Genomic DNA, 25,464 nt, shown 5'->3' with positions numbered 1-25,464 from the left:
CGGGAGAACACAAAAGCATGGATAATCATCTCTAGCTCAGGTCGAGACACCAGCTGAATAAAACAAGTTTGGGTCAATGATTTAACAGGATGATCCAAATGCATGGCCTGATCAAAAATAACACCACTAAAATTTGATGGTATAGCTGACGAAAGGGATCCAATACTCTGGGCAACCTTGGAAGACTATGCAGACTAAAGAAGTGTTTGTATTAGTATAGTGGTTCTCGAACAGGGGTCCTTGAGGGAGGTCCAGGAGGTCAATGGAAAATGGGGAATAGATTATTTTCACTATTTTTTCACTATAGAAGTGAGCCCAGTGTGAGTCAGAGTCATAAAAGTGACTATTCTGATCATTGGTTTCTCTTCGTCCACTGTTATCTCCTCAACTGTAATTGACACTAACAACTCATCTTTTAAGGTGGAGGTCCCAAAAGCAAAATCTTATCAAATGGGGGTTCATAACCTTATGTGTATCAATTTATAGGTCTTGACATGAAGAATATTAAGAACCACTATATTAGACAAATCGTATATTCATTCAGTGAGTTTTGAAAGCCAGAAATATCAACAGCAGGTAAGGTAATCAATGAATCATCTCTGCTGAACAACAGTCCCTTCATAGATAAACAAATATCATGGCAAACTACTGCAAAGGAACAGAAAGTCATTAAGTATTTTCAAATGCATCGTCAGTGAGCTGGTTGTTGAAGGTGAATGTCATCACCACATGTGAAGAAGTTTAAAAGCTTGACACAAAAGTGTGATTTTACCATGGATACACGAATATGTAATAATAATACACAGCTCTGTCAGCATTAAATGTCTGGGATTCAGATATTCTCTTGCTCAGCACGGTTGAGGTCATGGTTGAGAGGCACAAGAGTGCCTAATGGCACTCCTACTGCTGTCCTCTCTGAGCACACACACACTTACACACACTCCTGCCCTCTGTGTTTGGACCACCCCCTTTCTCTTGGACCAGCAGTCCAGTTAGTTCCTCTCCTCACTCTGATCCGCTGCACTGAGCGCTCCCACAGCCGAGCAGAAACCAACAGCCATGAAAGAGAAAGGTAGACACTTTTGAGTGTGTGTGTGTGTGTGTGTGTGTGTGTGTGTGTGTGTGTGTGTGTTTGTGTTTTAATGTGTGTGTGTGTGTGTGTGTGTGTGTGTGATAGAAGAAGAAAGAAAGGACATGTGCCAGCTTGTGCTTTATGTTTTTAGACACTTACACAACTTAGAGCTGAGTGTACCATATTTGTCAGGTCTCATTACCTGTTTGTTTTTTGACTTTCCATTTGAGGTGGTATTTGTTTTAAAGGTCATATTGTTTAACTGTTCCTGCAGGTATAGTTAATATTCTTGTGTTGTGCACTGTATAGTGTTTTTAATGTTAGTCATAATCTGTGAGGCTTGGCTGATATTGCAAACGCTCTGGTGTGTGAATTATTTAAACAAAATGACATTATTTTATTGTATACTCTTTGTATTTTTGATCTTTTAAGATTCTCAAATATTACACAAACCTGGAAACTGAATACGGAGATAAAAACTGTGGTTGCCAAGTGGGGAAAAGTGCAGGCACAGCTGTTGGCTCATCGTAAAGCATCATGTTAGGTCAAGAGCAGCATGTGATTTTAGTAATACTTCTGAATGAAGCAGTGTTTCACTCTGATTATTGTATTTTGCAGCAACAGTGAACTCAGTCGGAGTTAAGTTGTAGAAAAACATTCTCTTTCCACTTAATTAGTGACTGTTGAGATTAAAAACATCCTGATACTGTAGTTTGCTGTCCTCAAGAAACTCCTGAAGTTGCGCTAATAATACAAAATTTAGTATTTAGCATTTTTATATTCTGAATCAAAGCATGTACACATGCTTAAGTCACTGTGGATGCTATTCCAGAATATCTAACATGAAGTGAAGTGCTTTCTAAATGGGATGTGTAAAGCTGTGCAGGATTATTTTAGTGTCAGAAAAAGACCCTGACATTTTCACTGATATTCTTGTACGGTGACTTTACAAATAGTCACAAAAAAATCTGTTGAAAGCCCTAAAGACGGCTATTAAAGATTATTGACGCACACACAGTAGCATGAGCAAATGAAGCTTTTAGCCTATACAACAAATACACACTAATGTCATTCAAAAAGTACATATATGATCTCACTGTATGGCGAAAATTATAGTCCATTGCTTAAGTGGCTCATACAGTTTATAAAACATAGTTTACATTACTTTGTACTTTACATAGAATCAGAATGAGGTATATTTAAACATCTACATAAAAGACTTAAAATAGACGCTCCCTCACTCCTTACACATACACACACACACATGTACACACACAGATGCAGATTCTCATAGCCGGAGACAGTGGGTTGTTGTGTGATTAGCTGTCTGTCTCAGGTTTCCCTCCATTTGCTGTCTTTCTAAATCTACCATTTGCTAATACTTGACACCCTATCAGCTTTACATTCTGGGAGAGATCAAGAAAGAGCGCAAGACACTCTGAACTCTTAAAATATGTCCATGTGGAGGCCCCACACGTGAGCAATAAATAAAAGTATATACAAGGGATATACTTATAGGATATACTATATATACATATAGGCTACAGGATAATACGACACACATACTGTGTTGTTGTATACACACAGTACAATGTAGTACAGCCTGTTCTTGGAGATCAGTCAACTTACAACAAAACAAAAGTGTCAAAGATTTCTAATCAGTAAGAGTAATTCTGTGATGGTTTATTTTGTCATCACAGCTCCTTCATTAACAAATATCTGAGGCGCTCTAGGACAAAGGCCAGTTTGGCTGTGTTGTCAGTCATTGTTGGAGTGCCATGGCTAAGGGTTATATTCCCACTAGGGTTTTGTTTGGCAGAGATGATCCTTACTTTCACAAAATGTTTTAGATCAGATTTTATACAACTACTATCACACAAAGTTCTCTTACTGATCTTCCATTGGCAGGAATGATCTCAAAATGTTGCTGTAATCAAAGCCCTCGTCTTTCAGGGTGACCGAAATCACGTTTTTGTGTCAATGGAAAGTCACAGTAAAATTTGTATTGTTTGTTGCTGGCAAAAATCATCATCATCACCATCATCATCATCATCATCATCATCATCATCATAAGTCTGCTAAGGCTAAAGTTGTTCCTTGTCTTACTTATTAGACTTAACCTCCTGAGACCCTAACTTTTGTTTGGTAAGCTTTTTTAATTTCTCCTAGCTCTCTGGGATCAATAGAACCCGAGAAGTATAGAAACCTTAACATTGTCAACGTTATTCAAGTCTCAGTGTCCTCAAACGAGACAACAATAAAGTCCCAATGTCCTCAAACTGGACAACAGTAAAATAAACAAGTTTCAACCACACAATGCGATCAGGTTTTGGATCTTGTTTACTTTTGTGTCGGGATCGGCTGCAGACTGACTTGGCAGAGATGGCTGCCATCTTGTTTTTATATGAATTATTGTATTGTGCTCTTACTACCACTAGATGGCACAAAAAAGTGTCCACGAACAAGGACAACAGGTCTAAGTTAAGTAGAATGAAGTGTAAGGTCCGGTAAACCCAAAATGTGATGTCCTCATATGAGAACACAGGGTCTCAGGAGAGAGTGTGTACGATTATTGGGGATTTAGTGGCATGTAGTGGTGAGGATTGCAGATTGCACCCAGCTGAAACTTCTTCCGGTTAGAATTCCTTCAGTGGTCATTGTTTTTTACCAGGAGCTGAATTATCACAAAGGTCTCTTCCTCTCCAAAATACCAGTAAAACACTGAATAAAGCAGTTTTATGTTGAAAAAATCTCACAGAGGGGCTGCTAACTATGGTGGCCAATGTGAGAACATGAAAACGGCCCTATCTAGAGCCAGTGGTTGATTCGTCCGTTCTTGGCCACTGTAGAAACATGGCAGTGCAACATGGCCAACACATTCTAAACACCGACCCCATCACATATTGACGTTTGGTCATGGACCTTTCACGTCCAGATACGACGTGACAGGTCCCCTTGGTGTGTTGGTTGTTGACGTTCTGGGACGCAGGGTCAAATTCTGCCTGTTACATGCATTGTTTTCTTTCAAAATACACTTCCATTTTCACAGGAAATGTACTGTTTACATACTGTCTCTTTCAAAATAAAGGTACTACGTCAGTACAACACCACCAATTGACTTTTTTTTTTTTTCTTCCAACAACTAAGGCACGTGCTTAGGTTTAGGTTACAAAAACACATCCACCATTCCTCACACCCAACCTACTCAGACTTTTGCCATCGAGTGCCGTTAAACTATAACGTCAACTGGCCACACGTCATGCCGACAATAAAGGACAGCTTTTTTCGTCAGTGTCTGCTGCTGCAAGTCACTGCCCAAGTGCTCGTTCTATGACTTTTAAATGAGACCGGGTTGACATGGTGGACTGTAGACAAGGACCTGATCACAAATTTATGATTCCTAGGATAGCGAAGGCATGACCTGACCTACTCTCCCTCTGATTGGCTAGTACTTGTTGCCTTCGTTTGTTGGATTGGTTAGGTTTAAGCGGGAGAATTAAGATTGATTAGGGCTAGGGTAAGAATGTCAAGGTAAGCTAATTTGTGACCTGCTACCTGTGTAGATAGAAACAACTCTTTCTAAGGTAAAGACAACAAAAAGAATTCATATTTTCAGGTGATTATACACTAAAGAAAACATACTTATTATATTATATTCCATTTCTGCCAATATATCCCCCATAAACCCTACACACTGGACCTTTAAGTAGACTGCTCCAGGATGTTATGGATTACTAGTCTCTGTCTAATCACTATCATCACTAATACTGTCTGCATCACAGCAGCTGGCCTATAGTGAAAGTTAATAATCATCACAGCACTGCATTATGTGCTCACTGGTTTGTCTTCACAGCTGTACAATCATTTACAGTGAGCACGCTCTCTTAATCTAGCTTGTTACTTCATGCTTGTTACCATAGTGACAAATCTCTCCTGTTGAGGGGGCAGACTTGGGGCCACATACCGATGGTGCTTGACTCAATTTTCTTCGTATTCACGAGGCTGAGTTGGGAAACGGCTTAGGAAATATTTCCCTTTCCAGCCGTGTGAGGAAATCTTTGTGTTTGGGTCAAATAAGTTTAGACACAACTCATTCATGCTTGTGTGGCTGAGATTAACTGAGGTACAGTAGACCATCCAGTGTAGCTGTTGTCTAGTTAATAAATTGATTTGTTTTGACTGCCTCTGTGGCAAAACTGGATATGGAAAAAAGGAAAACTGGAGCTAGTGTGTGCGTTTATCTATTTGTATGCTGCGTGTCCACACACTGGGAGACACAGCGCTCTCAACGTGCCACATTCTTTCCCCTCTCTCCTCTGCTAATCACATTCAAGACCTCTCAAGTAGGCTGTGATTAGATTGTACAGGCATCCACTGCTTCTGCTGCCTTATAAACATCAAGGAGACAGAAGCAGAAGGAAGGAGCTTCTTGTTACAGTATGAGACTAGGTTTGACACCCAAGCGGTGACACTTCACGTGGAATATTTTTACTGAAGTTGTTGTGCAATCTAATAGGATAAATAGTGGCTTCTTTGTGAACTTGTCTGTCTTTGTGTGTGTATGTGTGTCTCTGTGCCAAGGCAGAGCGTGTCTGTACGTTACGTTCGGTTATGTAAGCACTGACGGGACATTTCTGAGGGACTATTGTATTGCAATGAGCTGCTCAGGCAGGAAAGGATAAAACCTAATTTGAGTATAGGAAAATGTGTACTTTGTGACCAAATACCTGCAGAACTAATGAAATTAGCCTAGTATACTGTGTGTTTATTTCTGATGAACAGAGTTTCAAGTTTTTTTTGTTTAACAAATGCACAGTGATTACAGAAGCTGTTGTTGCCAGTGAAAATCATGGGTCTCTGGCTTCATCCAACAATGCTAATTTTAAATGTAGCCTATAAAAAAGTATTGTTACTGTAGCAAATGTTAGCATGCTTACACACATTAAAGGGCAACTTCTGTATTTCTCTATGTTTTTCTGTCTAAGTGACTAATAGAGTGCCCAAGGAATGAGTACAAAAACCTGGAAATGAGTTCACATATTAACACTCAAGGTTTCCTTTTTTTTTGGTTATTTTTGGTTAGATGCCTGAAATAAAGTCTGCGGTTAACACCAGCTTAAGAGATTTTCATATTTTGTTCTACGACAAAAAATACGTCAGTAAATACCCCACTTGTGAAACTAGAAGCTTCTATGTGTCTAAAAAGAGGAGGCTGCTAACAAGTGGCTAAATAAGTCTACAGAACATCAACACGCCGACGGTACCCGACAGGTCGGGCTGGGTTTGGTCAAAAATGTAGCTATAAATTGTATTTGGGCTCAGGTTGGATTCGGTCAGCTTTCAGTGAAAATGTAGTGTAAAAATAAATAAAATCCTATTGTCTGTCCTGTTTATTGCTTGGGCACTGTTATTTACGTGACAACACCTGAACATAACACACACAGACACACATTGGCTGTTTGTTTCTACCTCTCTCCTCTCTGGAAGTCTCGGACCTCCAGCCACCCGCCTCCGCCTTGATTAAACGCTGAAAATAAAAGAGGGAGACAGGTTTTTCCTATTTTATCTTATTTTGTTTTCTTTCTCCCTCTCCCCTCACTGGAAGCGTCGGACCTCCCGCCTCCCGCTCCTGTCTCAAACACGGGAGCGGGAGCACGCCCGGCCTGTTAAATAACCTGTAACCGTAACAACTGTGTGACACAAACTCAGTGCTTTGGTCATTAAATAATATTGGGCTCGGTTCGGGTTTGGACAGAAATATGCGGCCCATGCAGCACTCTAACACACATGCACAAACACACGGAAAACCGGACACTATCATTAGTTTATAAAAAAAACCCTGAACGCCCCAGATGGGATGTGAAAAGTGGACATGTCTGGGCAAAAGAGGACGTTTGGTCAGCCTAGCTTTACAGTCTTGTTATGGTGGTGACAACAGCTTCATGTGACCATGGTGAAGTTCATTTAAGTCCCGTTTCCAGCAAGCATTCCAGTACGGTTCAGTTCAGTTCTGATTCCACTGTGAGAATTTGTGGATGGTACCAATGGAACTGCCCACAAGTTGCCGCCAATTGCCCAGTGAATTAAGTTTTTTTTTTTTTTTTCAGTCTACAGCAGCAAAACATCCTTTCACTTTATAGTTACAGTTTACCAATGTATAAAACTCTCTACGGTATGAGCAGTGGTTACATGAGGCTTTAAACCAGCCACAGCTCAGCCCTGAGCAGAGTGACCATCTGCTATTGACCAATCGACAGACTGCAGTGTTCACAGCTCCACCTTTTAGTACCAGATCTGTGTGCTAGGTACCCCAACAGAGAGGGGACCAAAAATGGGTACGATACAAAATGGTTCCAAAACATACAAAATTAGTACCATCCACAACTTTTCACAGTGGAAACAGAAAAAAAAAATGTGTACCGAACCAAACTGAGCTGTACTGTACTGCTTGGTGGAAACAGGACTTTATAGCCTAACATTAGCTTTTTACATCTGGTGATTGAAATTAGGCTTCAATAATCATGAAAGGGGTGTTTATTTGTCAAGATTCTTTTGCTGAACAAAATGTCTCTTTGCCACAGAGTTTATTTTCTACAATACTCCAAAACCCAGTGGAAAAATCATGTAGGCTTTTTGATGAGTGAACCAGCGTGTATGCCAAGGAGCTTTAGCATACAGAAAAACGTCTTCCCTGGGGCACTCAATTGGAACAATAATTTGTGAAATGTTTTTACTGAGTGTCAGTTTACCTTCAAAAGAGCTTATTTTGGCACTGACAGGCTAGGATTGTTATTTCAAGTGTCTGACAACATTATGGAAAGGATCCCCACAGAGGTCAGCCTTTCTGTTGAAGATTGGGTCCTTTTTGTTTAACCAGAGGCAGCCTCAAAATCGTTATTGCCAAACCCACCAGTCTTCATTTAAAGAAACTGTTATTTAAGCATGTATAGATCCATAATTATGTGAGACTCTCATAATAACGATCTGAGCCTGTCAGTGGCAAAAACAAGCACTTTTAATGCACATACATTGACAGTGCATAACTGCCCCATATGACGTTATATCACAACGTGTTTTGCCGCTGCCCGCTGAAACCCTGTCATTCAGTACTGGATCAGTTTCAAAAACTGTTGCTCCCTTTAATCACTTGGACACAAAAACATGGCGAAATAGGATCCACGTTAAAAATACTAAAGTTACCTGTTACCATTTAGCCAAGTTCAGTGTGTTAAGTAATGTTTACCATGTTCAGCACAGCTAACATTATAGCTGCTTAACAGTGCGATGTTAGCATTGTCAGTGTGAGCATGCTAGCATGCTGATGCTAGCATTTAGCATTAGCTAAAAGCACTGCTATGTCTATGTGCATCCATAGCATACAGCTTCACAGAGCTGCTAGCATGACTGCAGATTCTACTCTTCCCACATTACTGCACCAAGCCGCTTTGCTAAATCTACCAGAACTTTTTAATTTTCCTTGCATGATAAAACATCAACAACAGGCGGATATGTTTGTCGATAGTGCTTTCTGGATGCAAACGTGAGGCTGTAGATACTAGGCCTACTTGCAAAGTTACATAAATCTTGTTTCATTAAAGCCTAGTAAACTGAGAGTCTCTGTTTGTTTAAAGAAAGAGGCAAAAAAAATGTTTTAAAGACCAAGACTTGGCATTTTCAGGCTACGTAAAGTGACATTTTGTATGACAAGCTGATATTCAAACATGACAATGAATTTGTCAAGACTGAGCTGATTGATTTATTTCTCTGTCTCCTGTAGTGCCACATGCTCAGGGTGGCTGCCACCCGTGTTCTCCAGTGGGGAAGCGGGTCATCCAGTGCTTGAGGTGTGGGGAGCCGTGCAAAGGAGAGGTGCTGCGAGTCCAGAGCAGCCACTTCCACGTAAAGTGCTTTACCTGCAAAGGTGAGTACCATCAATATACACACTTCTGGACTATCCTGTAGTCACACCGCAGTCAGAATAGTCTCATAAGCTCAATAGTAGGCTATAAATGTCTAAATTTGGACATTACAGAAACTTGAGAATCCAAAGAGCAGAATTCCTCATGTGCAGTGGAGATGAATGGGAAGCTGCTTCCAATACCTATCATGACTGAATTCATGACTTTTGCTCCAAATTACTCAGTAAAAATAAGATTACTCTTTCACATAAATGTAATCAGAGGCCTAATTGCGCATTTCATTCAGATTAGAGTACTGTGGTGGGGATTGATTTTAAATTTAGAATTTAAACTCTGGAACTCTTCAAAATTAAAACATGTATCAACAATTTTACATGTAAGTAGTAACACAATTAACATTTGAGTCTTTATGTTGCATTAAAACATCTTATTTCAGTAGGTACCTTTTAAATTGAGCAGAATTTGCCAGAGATTTATTAGTCAGCCTGCTGGCACCATCAAATTCAATTTATTACCCAATTTTCTGCATCTACAATGGGCTGTTGTGAGAACCTGTCAGACAGTCATTCACAGTGAGTTTGCTTCGTGGAAAACATATTTCCTCAGCAGGCCATTGTCCACACTAATTGAAAGCGACAAGCTTCTCGTGTTGTTGCCCTTTCATCGCATTGTGATGGTGTTTACAGCGCAGAGGGAACAAAGGGGACTTTCAGAGCAGAGATGCCTGCAGTATTTTAACAGTAGGAAGACGTGGGGATCGACGGACTCTGTGGGCTTTACTCAATTAGAATTTGCCTCAAAGTGATTCACTGCGAATAAATGTGAATTAAAATAAGCCTTTATCAAATTTTATCTAAATAAATGAACCTTTATGGTACAAAAAAAGTGAAAAACAATTGCCCTATTGATAAGAATAGTATATTAGTAGCCTATAATTAGGACAAATTACTCACTTTATCTATTTATGAACATCAGAAGATAAACATTAATCACTAAAGTTATCTGTATGTCATTTCCATTAATCAATCTCTGGGATTAGAACAAAGTAAACACATGTCCGTGTATGTTTTTCACAGGCTTAAAAATAGTCTTTTTTAAATAAAACCATGTACGTTGTAAGTCTAAGCCAGACAGGAATAGAGCAGCATAAATGTGTCCTTGGCATCTCTATGTGTTATGTAGTGGCAGGTTCATAGGGTCAGAGTCGGAAGCAGGTTGTGTGGTATCAGATGACTCCGAACACTGCCTTGCTGTCATTAACCTGTCAAACACATAAACACCTCAGAAACCATGACAGGATCATGAGATCAGACAGCATAAATAGCATTTACCTCATGTCTTTGATGGATTACGTATATGTTGTTGTTGGCTTATACTACAATGACAACAGCCTGAAAAAAAGTTGATAATTTAAACTTTAAAATTAAGTTACTGACCCAAAATACAAAAATAGATAAATGTATAAAGAGTAAATACATAATTTAAGAGGTTACAAGTATTTTGTCCCAAACCTCTTTACACAATAATAAGACCACACAATGAAAATAAAAATAAATAAGACAAAAAGCAATATAAGCAGACCTGTACACATTATAGACAAATAAAAAAAATCAAAAGGTTACATTTTAAAACGACCTCTCGCTATCATAGGCTCAAAAGTTTAGTCAGTACAAATATAAGGTAACAAAGAGATGAGAGCATTTTGATACCTTGTTTTGCCCAAAACAAATTTACCATTTGGGACAATAAAGTTTATCTTATCTTAAAAATAATTTGTTGCGGAATGGACGTGTTCAAGTGAGCGAAGTAAATTGTCATGTGTTTGTCTCGTTAAAGCTGCATTAAAGGTCCAGTTCGTAAGACTTAGGGAGATTTAGTGGCATCTAGTGGTGAAGATTGCAGGTTGCAACCAGCTGAAACATCTCTCGGTTAAATTCCTTCAGTGTTCATCATTCAGGAGGTTTTCAGTGGGAGAAATGAGATATGTTCAGGGCCAATGATGAGAACTTTTGTCTTTTCAGAGTTGAATATTAAGAACTTTTGGGACATCCAGCTTTTTATGTCAAGATAAATTTACTGGTGTCAGGGGGTTTAACGTACAGGTAGAGCTGTGTATCATCTGCATAGCTATGGAAAGAAATGATGTGATGATATATAATCTGTCCCAGGGGTAGCATGTACAGGGTGAACAGAAGAGGTCCCAAAAGTGATCCTTGTGGTGGTATTCCATGTTTTGACTGAGCAGTTTTTGAGGAATATTCCCCAATGGTGACAAAAAGTTTTCTGTTGGTTATATATGAAGAAAACCAGTCCAGAGCAGTTCCAGTAATACCAGCCCACTGTTTTAGTCTGTAGCCATCAATCGTCATATGTTACTCAAAGGAGTGCAGTTTCTGTGCTATGCAGCTTGTGAAAACCAGACTGAAATTTTTCAAATACACTGTTGTATTTGAAAAGGAGATGATCCTGATATGATTAAAAAATACTGATTGTTGTAGCTTAAATGTTTTCTGTTGTCACATATCTCCCCCTGTATGACTGCTTGTCTGTTTGCAGTGTGCGGCTGTGACCTGGCTCAGAGCGGCTTCTTCATGAAGAACGGCGACTACCTCTGCCCACTGGACTTCCAGAGGCTTCACGGCACACTCTGTAACAACTGTGGGGAATTTGTGGAGGGAGAGGTGGTCACAGTCTTGGGGAAGACCTACCACCCAGCCTGCTTTGTGTGCACCATTTGCAAGTAACTGTGAAAAAGAAATAGATAAATAAAGATTTTGGAGGCATAGTAACTGTTTTTTTTTTAAAGAAAAAAAAACTGCATGGTTTACATCTGTCTGTCTCTGTTTCTCAGACAGCCCTTTCCTGCTGGGGATTGTGTCACCTTCAGTGGAAAGGACTGCCTCTGTCAGCGCTGTATCCGACCCATGTCTCCTACTCCTAACAACATCCGCTGTTCCAGTAGTACGTGCATTCTTGTATGATTTATTCTCTTAGTGAGCCAGGACATTTGATCCAGTGTTGACATCAAAAGTATTTATTAACTCAGCTTATAAATAGTTCCAAGACTTTGATCCCATGCAGATATAATCAGACAGGGGATTATGCAATGAACATTGTCCAGCTGTGGTCGCAACGCTGAGTTGACATTACCTTAAAAATCCCATCATCCTCCTGGGATCCTGCCAGGTCAGGGACTCAGTGCAGACTAATAGATACAATAGAACTAAACTCTCTATCTTAACTTTATCTTATCCACCTGACATTAATAGATAAGATAAAGATGAATAGATTACGAAAGCCTGTGGATTAAGAGGTATCTCTTTAGGACTGTACAGAAAGGTCCCTGTTTTAAAAATCTACAGGAAACTGCAACTCAGATAATTCATTTTTACATGTTTATCTCATGGGCAGATTATGAGACAATGGCCCCCTGGGCACAGACATGTAGAAGGGGAGCAAGGCACAGATTTAATAGATGTTTAGTCTCTTTTTGTTGTTATTTGTCATCTCTTTGTAGTCATTTTGAGTCTCTTTGTGACTGTCATGCCCCTTTTCATAGTCACATAGTCATTTTGCATCCCATTTTAGTCATTCTGCATCCATTTGTAGTCATTTTGAGACTCTTTGAAGTTGCTTTGTGGTCATTTTGCATCCCCTTTAAGTCATTTGGAATCTCTGTGTGATTGTTATGCTCTATTTGTAGTCATTTTGCATCCCTTTGTAGTCCATTTGAGTCTCTTTGTAATTGCTTAGCATCCCTTTGTAGACACATTTAGTCTCTTTGTAGTTGTTTTGTATCGGTTTATAAATGTTTTGGTCTTTTTGTAGTTATTTATCATCTCTTCGCAGTCATTTTAAATCTCTTTGTGATTGTTATGCCCTTTTTTTTGTAGTCATTTTGCATCCCTTTTTAGTCATGTTGCATCCATTTTTAGTCATTTTGAGACTCTTTGTAGTTTCCTTGTGTCCCTTTGTTGCCATTTTTGCATCCCTTTGAAGTTATTTGGAGTCTCTGTGATTGTTATGCCCTTTTGTAGTCATTTTGCATCCCTTTGAAGTCATTTTGAGACTCTTTGTAGTTGCTTTGTGTCCATTTGTGGTCATTTTGCATTCCTTTGAAGTCATTTGGAGTCTCTGTGATTGTTATGCCCTTATTGTAGTCATTTTGCATCCATTTGTAGTCCATTTGAGTCTCTTTGTAGTTGTTTTGTGTCAGTTTGTTATTGTTTTGGTCTCTTGTAGTTGTTTTGCATCTTTTTGCATTCATTTTGAGTCTCTTTGTTGTCAATTTGAGATACTCTGTGGTTGCTTTTTGTCCCTTTGTAGTCATTTTGCATCCCTTTATCCCTGGTCGACACATGTCTCTTTGAATGACATTTTGCAGGTGGAAGCCAGGGGATCACTGACAATTTAGGCCCCTGGTAGGCTTGTTCAGTAATCCATCCACAGTATATCCAGAAACAATTAGGAAGGTTGAGGATCACAGGATCAACTGGGCCCAACACTTTTAGTGTAATATGAATTAAAGAACATGAACAAAAAAATAATGGCAATTTGTGTGTGTGTCTACAGACTGCTCTGGCTGTGGCAGAGACATCAAGAACGGCCAGGCTCTGTTGGCGCTGGGTGGCCAGTGGCACCTCGGCTGCTTCAAGTGTAAAGCCTGCAGGAAGGTGCTGAGCGGAGAATATATCAGCAAGTAAATACAATTCTCTCATAATTCTTTCCTTACCTTCCCTCATCTGAGTCTACATTTCCTAAGAATAAAGTTTAGAATTAGAAATTATGCCAGCACTCATCATAACTAATACACAGAAAAGTTTTTAATATCAAAAGTCTTATCTTTCAGGGATGGCGTTCCGTACTGTGAGAGGGACTACCAGATTCAGTTTGGGGTGCAGTGTGAAGCATGTCAGAAGTTTATAACCGGAAAAGTCCTAGAGGTGAGAATGAAGAGTATTTTACATTTTAAAACTTGTTTTGAGGAGATTTTTTGAAGCAGGTCCCCACATTCAAAAAGATTGAGAATCCCTGGCCTGAAGTATTATATGTTCAGTTTTGTTCTTGGTAACTTGGCCGAAGTCTGATGCTTTTGCATTTCTCATTGTCTGCTGTAGGCAGGGGAGAAACATTATCACCCCAGCTGTGCAAGGTGCAGCCGATGTTACAAAATGTTCACAGAAGGTGAAGAAATGTATCTGCAAGGTCAGTGTGAGAGAGTGCATTCATGGTGATGATATGTATTTAGCCTTGGATGAATACATGGAGTGGAATGACATGCTGTGATTTTTTTTGCTATTACAGGATCAACAGTTTGGCACCCAGACTGCAGAGACAGCAACAGAACTGAGGACGGTTACATGGTAATACCTCTTTAACTTAACATGTAACTTTATTTCTATATGTCACATGCAATTTAATGTGTCTACGAGGCAGCTTACAACTCAAGGCATGACATTACACAATATCATATCTACATAACTTCTTATAATACCTGTAAATATCCAGCTGGATATTAAATGAGGATGCTATTTAATGAGGATGTGAGTGTGATATCTGTGTGAGTCGCTGTCCTTACGCATTCTCTTCCTTCCCAGGTCGGCAGACCAAAAACACCTTCTCTTGCTTTCTATTTCCCCCCACATGAACTGAAGGTTAATATTGTGAGCGGGCTCGCCGTTTGCACTGATGGGTTTCTAGTGTGAGCAGGCTGTAATCTCACACCCTGAGATTAACTGCACTCTGCTTGTTTCACATGCAACACTTTGCCCACCAGGCTGGCCAGTTAGAGCTTGTGCGCTAATTCAAGGAAGCAAAAAGAAGACATTTTTGATACACAGAATAAGCTTCTTTTTTTAGTTAAATGTTTCCATCCAAGAATTATAAAGATGAGATTTTAATTTGTGGAGCACCTGTACAGCATATAGTATGTGCAGTAATTACATTTTATTCAAAAAACAGGGGCGGAGTGAAGGGGTGGCTTAGGGGGCCTTAGCCCAAAATATTTTCTCAAAAGTCCTGAATCTTTTACCTTTGTCTCATTCAGGTAATAATGCATGTCCATGTTGTTTATCGTACTATGCTGTTTCCTAAAGACATCTAATGTAATTGATATTAATTAAATTCAGAGTATTGAAGACCACAATTACTTGGAATCGTTTGGGTGATGAGATTATTTTGTCAGGGATTTGAATATAGCAGATTTGTCAGCTGAACATTCATTCTATGAACTCCAGCAAAGTCAAACGAAAAAGGTTTCAAGATCAGTAATGTTGCTTATGCCAATTTCTTACCTACCTATGATATGTAGCTTTAAAAAAAAGTGACCATTTTTGCCTCTTTTTAGAGGCAGAAGTGGAAATGAGTCATCCTTAACATTTTGTTGTATTGGGTTCAGAATGATGAAAACAGTTGGACAACAATCGTACCCCTTTTTCCACCAAATGTGTCATGTTTGACATCATGAACAGGCTGGAAAACAGAGTAGTCAACAGTAGAAAGCAGCATGGAGGACAATGAAAATGTTATGATTGCACTGCAAAACTGATAAAGTCCAATAGGTGGCAGTAGTGCAATGCATAGGAATGTTAGCCGCCATAAAATTCCACAGAAGATGAAGAAGAGAACGTGATAGTGGTGGTTCCCTTTTTTTATAGTATACATTGCTCAAAAAAAAAAAAAGGGAACACTTAATGGTCACAGCATAACACCAGGTCAGTTAATCTTCAGGGATATCAATCTGTCCGCTGAGGAAACACAAGTAATTGTGAATCAGTTTCAGCTGCTTTGGTGCAAATGAAAGTGACAACAGATGCAATGGAGAGGCAAAAGTAAGACAACCCCCAGTAGTGTCCTTGTCACTACTGGTAGTAGTATGAGGTGGTACCTGCAGCTCAGTCAGGTTGCAGCGGTAGTCCAGCTCCTCCACGATGCCCCATCCATATGTGCAGTAACAAGAAGGTTTGCTTTGTCGCTTAGCGCAGTCTCACGAGCATGGAGGAGATACCAGAAGACTAACCATTACATGAGGTAAGCTGGACAGGGCCGTAGAAGGGCATCAATCCAACAGCAGGACCGGTGTTTACTCCTTTGTGTGAGGAGGAACAGGAGGAGCACTGCCAGAGCCCTACAAAATGACCTCCAGCAGGCTACTGGTGTGCATGTTTCTGACTACACTGTCAGAAACAGACTCCACGAGGATGGCATGAGGGCCCGACGTCATCTAGTAGGACCTGTGCTCACCGTCCAGCATTGTGCAGCTTGATTGGCATTTGCCAGAGAACATCAGAATTGGCAGGTCTTCTCAGGAGTGTATACAGGCACGCTGGGACCATACGCACTACTGAGTAACATTATGAGGGTGTCGTGATAAATGTCATGATGATTTTGGTTTCCATTGTTACGTCATTTTCTTCTCAACAAATTATACAATGTACATCAGTAGAGATTTCAACTTGAATAATTCGTTCATCAAGATGTGATGTGTTCCCTTTTTTTTGAGCAGTGTATCTCTTACCTAATCAGTCTCGACTTAGATGTGGCATAGGCTCATTTGGAACGACGTTTGAGCGCTGCTTGGGCGGAGATGAATGGTATTTTGTGGTGGGGCGTCATTGCATCTCACCAGTAAAAGGGGCTAAAATTAGCACATTCACCTGGGTGTTGGATTCCCATCACTGCTGACCAGAGCCAGGGCCAATGAATACCCGTGACTACTGCAGAGACATTTGACCCAGGTGTGAATGTCAATTGCTGCCTTTCCATTACATACGAAAGCTGGATGTTAGCGGGTGTTAGTGGGTTTTTAGAAGGGGCTTCACATACAAAACAGGATGTAGGCTCTACCTTGGTTTGGGCTGAGCCTTGAATGTACAATGTCTGGCTCCGCCCCTGTGTATAACATTTGAAAAACAACTTAGGAATGTAATTTTGGTGTTGACCTTGCATGCTTGGCTGTGTTATATACTGCCACTGCCATGTACTTGTACCTGCACAACTTTTAGTACTATACACCAACGTGTGTTAGTGCTATGCAAAACAAAAGTCTGGCTGAAATAAAGGACGTGACATCGCACAAACTGCATGATGCCAGGCCTACACTGCACACCGCTGCATTATGATACCTCGTGTTTGCTTTTACCCACATGAGAGACAGGGAAACTAGACCTGATATGACAATGGAAGCCGTCTATCAAAACCTGAGCTTGAGCAGGAAGTGATGTCAGACTAACCCAGCTGTTTTTTCTTCCCTGTAGCCCACCAGATCGTCATCTGAAAGCTCCTGCTCCAGGCCAGGCTCGTGCACTCCAGGCAGTCCTGGTCGAACCATCTGTGTAAGTCCTGGTGACGACATCACCGCCTTCCATGGTGCACAATTCACCGTGGCTTGATTTACATTTCATTTATCCTTTATTCATACAGGGGAGTCGCATGGACAAAGTGTCTCTCTTGCAAGATGTGTCTTTTTATAAATGATGGCAAACCTTTAGGACAATAGCCAATGTGGAAAAAAGACCTTAAAATCAATCTGTAAATATATTTTTTTCAACTTTACCTTGACTGATCGGAACTAGTTTTTTCTTGTGAGAGCAAAACACGATTTCAATTGTGGTTGAATGATGAAGAGCCTTCAAATTGTTTTCAAGTCAGCCACATATTGAACAGGAATTTAGATTTATTTGCTTCATCAATTTGAATTCATCTGCAATTCAGATTGAGTATGATTCTAAAAACAACTTGGTGCTTTCGGTGTCCTTTTGTTTCCTCCGTCCAGTCTATTATGACCCATAGGTTGTTGGTTCATTGTGTGGAATAAAGAAACTTTAATCCCATTAAAACACCTCAAACTATGAGCCATAAACTATTAACCTGTTTTATACTTGAGAAATAATTTACGTAGTGAATCTGAAATAGGCCACAGATTATAACGTTAACCTTCCTTCATGTGCCAAAGTCAAAGCATTGTGGTGGTGCGGGATTAAAGTTTCATTCCTCCCTGACGTCATGTAATGAGCAACCTTTGACCTCTCACCTGACGTAACCCATGCTGTCTGCTCCTTCTATCTCTCAACCTCTGTGTCCTTCACCCCCCCCCCCCCCCCCTCCCCGTTCTGGTCCCAGGCAAAAGTAGATAACGAGATCATTGATTACCGAGACTTAGCAGCCATTCCCAGAGTCAAGGCTATATATGATATAGAGCATCCTGATATGATATCTTATAAGTCTGTGAACGGCAACTCCTCTACTTTGGACAACAAGGGCAACAGACAGAACAGGCAAAGCCCTGCAGAGGTAACTCCATTCAGTGCTCCGAGTTGTATCTGGTAACATGTTTGTGTGTCATTGTTTCAGTGTTATCTTTTTCTTGGTTTGATTTATGAGTCAAACCAAGTAAAGCTTTGTTTCATTGTTCTGAAATTTGACTGTGTTTGTCACAAAATGCAAAGACATATATTGCGAAAAATGATCATATCTGTTTTTTAAGTGTGTTTCTGGGTTATAACTTTTCTAACTTAACAAAACACTTACAATATTTAGGCTAAGTCCAGATCTTGGCTGATATACAGGATATTATAAAAGCCCATTTCCACCAATTACAAGTCATTATTATGGGAAACTTTTTCAAAATAATAACTTAGTAGTTCAAAAATAATTAAGTATCTCAAAATAATAAGAAACAATAATAAGTCCATATTTTGAGAAACTATGTTATTTTGCAGTATGAAATAATTATTTTTGAGATACATAGTCATTATTTCCAGATACTAAGTCAGTGTTCGGAGACACTAAGTCACTATTTTGGGATATTAAGTCATTGTTACGAAGTACTAAGTCATTATGTGATACTAAGTCATTGTTTTGAGATATTGAGTCATTGCTTTGAAATATTAAGTCATTGTTTTGAAATAATAAGTCATTGTTTTGAGATACTGAGTCATTGTTTTAAGAAACTAAGTCATTGTGATACTAAGTCATTATTTTGAGATATTAAGTCATTATTTTGAGGTACTAAGTCATTATTTACAGATACTAAGTCATTGTTTCATGATACTTAGTCATTATCATTATTATTAAGTCATCTTATCGAGATACTAAGCCATTATTTTGAGATACTGAGTCACTGTTTTGAAATACTAAGTCATTGTTTCAAAATACTAAGTCATCTTATTGAGATACTAAGTCATTGTTTTGAGATACTGAGTCATTGCTTTGAAATATTAAGTCATTGTTTTGAGATACTGAGTCATTGCTTTGAAATATTAAGTCATTGTTTTGAGATACTGAGTCATTGTTTTAAGAAACTAAGCCATTGTTTTGAGAAACTAAGTCATTGTTTTGAGATACTATGTCATTATTTCCAGATACTAAGTCATTATTTTGAGATATTAAGTCATTGTTTCATGATACTTAGTCATTATCATTATTATTAAGTCATCTTATTGAGATACTAAGCCATTATTTTGAGATACTGAGCCACTGTTTTGAGATACTATGTCATTTTTTGAGATACCAACTCATTGTTTTGAGAAAGTAAGTCATTGTTTTGAAATACTATGTCATTGTTTTGAGATGTTAAGCCATTGTTTCGAGATACTAAGTCATTATCTTGAGATATTAAGTCACTGTTTTAAGGTACTAAGTCATTATCTTGAAATATTAAGTCATTGTTTTGAGGTACTAAGCCATTGTTTTGAGACACTTAGTCATTATTTCAAGATAATAAGTAATTGTTTTTGAGATACTAAGGCATTGCTCTGAGACACTAAGTAATTGTTTTGAGATACTAAGTCATTATACTGAGATACTAAGTCATTATTTTCTGAAAGTTTTTCATTATAATGACTTGCAGGATCTTTCTTTTTTATCACATTGCTGGAAATGGACATTTATAGTATACTAAGAATCTGGCTGAGACTTTTATGGAGAGCAGCTTATAATACTATCAGAAAATGTTTGCATACTTAGTATTGTTTTTTAATGTTTGTTGTTATTTACTGTGTCACTGAGCGTTAATTAATGATCTGCGCCAGGCTACTGAGAACAATAAAAAACACTACACTTTAAAAAAAACACAAAACACTAACGGTACCTTTATAATGAAACCTTTTTGTTTCCTACTTTCCATGTCTGTCTTCATGTGAAAACCTCACAAGTCTAAGTTTGTTGATTTTTCAAATTCAGCTGAAAGATTAAAGAACTGATATTATACATGTCTTCCTTTTATGACATATTTTCAAAGATGCGTAGTGGTTAGAATAAGGTCGCTTTCTTTTTCATTTTAGACAAGCTTGGAGATACAAGGTTTTCACCTGAAATGTCTGGTGTATGTTGTGTTTCTCTTTTGTTCATACATTTATTTTTCTTCTTCTGTCGTTCTGTTTTAGTCACCAGGAAACATATCTGAAACCACCGAGGTAAATATGTGTTTTAATGACCAACCCCCCATTAAAGCCAAAATTATTTAACACTTATTGACACTTATTACTTTTAATTTGTTTTGCATTTCACACTGGTTTTGTGTCCTCTTTCCAGGAGAGTTTTGAAGTAAGAAAGTGCATACCAAAATCTTCAAGCCATGGATCTTTTCATGCAAAGTACAATCGTCACAGCTATACTCCAAGTCTGTCCAGATCACCGCAACACTTCCACCGACCAGGTGAGAAAAGCGCACGAAAGTAAGATTACCTCAATCTTCTTATCACCTCTGTGAAGATATTAGCCTCCCTCTGCTCACATTTCCTTTGTTTTATCACCGTCCCTTATCTCCTCTACCTCCACAACTCCCACCTTCACCTCTATCCTGGAATAACAACCAGGATTGATGCTTTCACCCTCTCTATCCTCTGGCAACAATGACACATGCCCCACCCCCACTTTATTTCATCACTTTCTCCCTCACGCCAAAGGTAAGGATCCCTGCTCTTCGGACACCCTTTTCTGCACCCCCTCTCCCCATCCTTTAGCTTTTGTTATCTTTTATATTTCTCATCAAACACTTACATTTACTAGCAAACCCATCACTTTATAGTCTAAACTGCAGGGACTGTGGTCAGGCTGAAGGTGCAGAGTTGGACTATATAGGGAGGTTGGCACAGAGATGTGATTCACTTTATTGTCAGATGCACTGAGCCATCTAGTGGTCAAAGATCAGAGACTGTCGGCCGCCCACTCAGACTCTTTTCATATCCTATTTTACTGTAGGAGACAGCACAGCAGTCTGTTCGACATACAGAAAACACACACACTGTACCATTAATTTTGAACGTGCATTTTCTTTCCTGTTTTTCTGCCTTCTTTTCCCACCGCTCCCTAAAATCTTTCACTAAAACAATAATCCATCATGTAAATCTAGATCAAAGGAGGTATTTATAAAACTGATTTGATTGATTAAATAAGTAGATATTCTTGTGCCTGTTCCCGACTTCACCCTCACATTCCTCAGCAGCCGTGTCTATTTATAGCAGCCCTGTGAGTTTTCTAAAGACTGTTTTATCGTGTGTATATGTGTGTGTGTGTGTTTGAGATATGACAAGCTCTGACCAGTAATCGCTGGCATGTGTTTTTTGGTTGGAACTGAATATCACTCACAACCCACTAACAATTCACACAGCCTTGATTGTAGTCATTTTATTTAGAGTCTTTATATTCATTGATTTGGCACGTTAGAGTCTTAAAATGATTTCTATGATCATTTCTGAAACTCCACAACTGCATGAAATTAAAGTGTATGTTAGAAAACGTTTACTGCACTTGCTTTTTGTAAATGTGCTGCACACTCATTATGGCATCACCTTTCTGAACGGCTGGCCGGTTTTTCTTTTTTCTTTTTTTTAATTATAAGTGATGTAAAGGTCACTACAGTTATTGTACACGAGATTAACCTTTTGGGGATTTTCTGAGTAAGTTACATGCATCAGGGCCGTTATCACCTATTCAAAATAGGGAGGGACTATTCTCACTGTACACCCCTGTGACCTAATCCTTAAGGAGAGGTTTGGAGCAGGAGACATTTTTAGAAACTTAACAGCTAAACTGACCATGTTAAAGCGCTTTGACACAAAAATCATAGATCAGGGGATCTTTAAGTTTTGATGACTGAGGGGGAGCAAGCATATGACTGAGGAAAAGTGCACACACTATGACTTTTTCCATGGCAGACTATACTATTAAATTTTTTATGACATGCTAACACACTAGACAAAAACTAAAACAACTGACAATGAGCGCGTTTACATGCACACTAATAAACCGATCATTATCTGATTTCTGGAGTTACCTGATTATTCAAGTGGTCATGTAAACAGCATAATCCGATAGGCTTTATCAGATAAAAGCCATTATCTGATTATGAGAAATCAGATAAACACATCTAGCTTTTTCCCCAATAGTCAGCTTATTCGGTGCATGTATACCCTTTAATCTGGTTTCTTTCGGGTTTTGCTATTTTATACTCCCACTCCACTACATTTTAGAGGGAAATATTGTACTTTCTGCTCCACTACGTTAATCTGACAGCTTTTGTTTCCTTTCAGATAAAGATTTTACATAAAATAATATATTTTTATATTCTCAGTGTTTAAATTGTCACTTTTATTTTATCTTACTTATATGTTATGCACTTTGTGTGACAAGTTTATATACAATACACTTGTATATTGCACTTTGCAGTACTGTCACTCCGAATCTACCCAAAGTATGTAAAATTGGCTCCACACTGATAAACTACACATTAGAATGCTCTCACATGTATTTGTTAATGATAAAAACAAACAGTACTGTAAGAGGTTTTTCAAGGATATGAGTACCTACTGTAACAGGAAGTTTGAGTTTTATGTCACGTACTTGGGGAGAAATCCAACTGAAGGACTGAATCATGTAAACCAGGTTTTTCTGATTATCAGATTATTGAAGTGCACGTAAACGCGTCAAATCGGATTATTACCATTACCTGATTATTCCCAGTTATCTGATTATTGTGCGCATGTAACCGTGCTCAGTGATATAGCCTAAATAACACTCATATTACATTTAGTTTTCCACTGTTGAATACATTTGAAAGTAATGAATTAAAGAGACAGTACAGTGTTTGACATTGATCTACTCATAGTAGTCAATCAACAGTTTCTGTTGGGATACGGCAACACCATTTCGACAAACCACATGCAGAACTGCAGTACACCAAAGTGTTAAAACAGTAGTGATAACAATAGTAATTTGTTTAGTTTATTGGCGATTATGATCATGTTTGCCAATGATCTGCTAACTTCGGATGGCGGTGCAAGGTTGCCTGTTGTAGCATAGCAACGTTTTTTGTTGCGGTGAATTTTTGTCGACATATATAAATACTGAAGAGGGATGTGTCCCCTCATATAATAATTACTGCCTTAGTATAAATGTTCTTTTATACAGCTCTCGTTTTTTTTTTTCAGGGAAAATTGAATGATTCTGTCCTCTAAACCAAAAAAAAAGTTACTCCGTATAAATTATATTTCTAAGCATAAAAATGGAAAAATTAGACACTACAGTAAGTTTTACTAACAGTATATAACATTATGCTATTTCGATTCTGCTGTGTGATATTTAGAAATGAATTATTTGCTGATGCTGCTTTCTTTCTATCAGCAGACGAAGGCTTCAACATGTACAGGAGGCCTCCAATTTATAAACAACAAGGTACAATATGAGCTTTTTTTTAACCTTTCAAACCACCAAACAAACAATAATCATGAGCAATATTTTAACCACTGAATTTTATTGTTATTATTTATTTTGTTATTTGGTATTACAGCTATTATATAGCTGTGTGTATGTCATGTTTTATCTGCTTTTAAAAGCACTAATGGAGTGGCACCTGTAATCTCATTATATTCAATATTTAATATTTTCTATATTTAAGTTCATTTTAACACTTTAGTTAAATCTTATTTTTAAAGCTACTGATCACTACCTCAGTTGTAGCTTCTAAAATTATATGTTTGTTATTCTTGTACATTGTTACACTGATTTCTTCTCATTGTCTGAAATATACTTCTGAGATTTTGTTATAAATATAAAAATAGAGCAATACTAAGAAGTCGGTTTTACGGAACAATTAGCAAAAGGCTAAAAATAAAATCCAGCAAAGTATTCTACTCAGTAAGTCTGATCTAATGTTGGCACAGAGCCAAGTCTGACTGTAAGCCGCCTCACGGTGAGCTAATCTGTCTGCTGTTTCACTTTCACACATAGATCCAAATTCCTCCACATCCCAAACAACCTCTTTGCCTGGATACGGTCGCAATGGCCTCAATCCGGTAAGAGCGACATCACTGATAACGTACTCTCTCTCTCTCTTTAGCATTGTTCTGTAAAGCTAGTCAGTGACATTCCTGTAGTTCAGTAGGTCCAGCCAGCTTCCTGGGTTGTTTATATTTCACACACTAAACGAGGTTTGTCCATCTTACAGCACTTTAATAGATTTAATGCTTCCTCTGTTTTCCTTCTTCTCATGAAGCCACGGTCAGCTGATTTCTACCATTACAGCAGCGACAGATTCAGAGGTACATAAGTAGACATTTTTATTATTTACCATGGATGTCGTTCATCACTATAATATTAACTCAGTAAACAATTCTCCAGAAATTAATTTGTTTTGCTTCTTCTTTTCCTTTTCCCCTGCTTTTCAGACTTTAAGGTACGTGAGAAGAACTTTCTATGATCTCGAATCTTCTCCCTGTTTGCTTTACTGCACTTCCAAAGACCTGACCTTGACTCACTGTCTGCATGAGCATGTTCTGTCAAATATACATTCACCTCAGTTTCAATTCAAAATTCTTAACCACACATTTTATGAATATACTTTATTTGCAGTAACTTCAAGTGTTTAATCCCGCCATCAAATTTTTCCCATTGCACGTGTTTGCTTCACCCCGTAGCTCCATGACGGTCAACATCCATTAGCACGAATGGACAGAGGAGTTTCTATGCCTAATTTGTTGGAACCAAAAGCAAGTATTGTTTTATATATCCATGTGGTACTAGAGGAGAGCTCTCACAACCCAGTCACCAGAGTAAAATGTTGGCATTCCTGCAAACATATATAGATATGTTTCACTTGTACATTTCATATGTATGTTATCAATATTTTTAAAGTAATGCAGTTCAGATAGGAGCATAAGGAGGAGGATGTGATGGCGGATGGTGTGAGACCTTTGGGTATTTTTTTGACAAGAGTTCCTGACATTTCCAGCTGTGTTTGTAGCGAACAAAACATGATCTTTACCTACCCTGACCAAGTGTTTTTTGTGTCTAAACCTAATCTTAACTGCTATACGTAGGAAACTGGACTTGCTTGAGTTTCTTGAAGACGTTTCGTCTTGCATCCGAGAGACTTCGTCAGTTCTACAAACTGGTGCGGAGTCACAGGCTTTAAATTCTGTCTGGGTGTGAACCCTTACAGAGGCATTGAGATCGCTGACCCACTCGTCGGTGAAG

At 38.6% G+C, this 25,464-nt stretch overlaps 1 protein-coding gene across 4 annotated transcripts; it reads left to right on the top strand.

Moving 5' to 3' along the window:
• Positions 1 to 981: 981 nt before the first annotated feature.
• Positions 982 to 24,937, top strand: LOC125880597 (actin-binding LIM protein 1-like). 4 transcript variants are annotated; one of them, XM_049563192.1, is made up of 17 exons: positions 982 to 1,072; positions 8,850 to 8,993; positions 11,548 to 11,731; positions 11,843 to 11,952; positions 13,564 to 13,690; positions 13,841 to 13,934; positions 14,109 to 14,196; positions 14,296 to 14,354; positions 17,247 to 17,324; positions 18,112 to 18,282; positions 20,376 to 20,405; positions 20,524 to 20,647; positions 20,808 to 20,897; positions 23,614 to 23,664; positions 24,220 to 24,284; positions 24,485 to 24,530; positions 24,657 to 24,937. In XM_049563192.1, exons 1-17 carry the CDS (start codon positions 1,060 to 1,062, stop codon positions 24,686 to 24,688), a joined length of 1,506 nt encoding a protein of 501 aa, XP_049419149.1. In that variant the 5' UTR covers positions 982 to 1,059; the 3' UTR covers positions 24,689 to 24,937. The 4 variants fall into 4 exon arrangements, with proteins under 4 accessions (XP_049419149.1, XP_049419152.1, XP_049419151.1 ...); XM_049563195.1 differs by lacking the exon at positions 18,112 to 18,282; XM_049563194.1 differs by lacking the exon at positions 20,808 to 20,897 and having other exon boundaries at positions 23,617 to 23,664; positions 24,657 to 24,935.
• The last annotated feature ends 527 nt before the right edge of the window (positions 24,938 to 25,464 follow it).

This window comes from Epinephelus fuscoguttatus, linkage group LG20 (assembly GCF_011397635.1).
Source record: "Epinephelus fuscoguttatus linkage group LG20, E.fuscoguttatus.final_Chr_v1".
In the NCBI taxonomy this organism is placed as follows: domain Eukaryota; kingdom Metazoa; phylum Chordata; class Actinopteri; order Perciformes; family Serranidae; genus Epinephelus; species Epinephelus fuscoguttatus.
The sequence above is the reverse complement of the archived record's forward strand: the minus strand, read 5'-3'. Positions and strand labels throughout refer to the sequence as shown.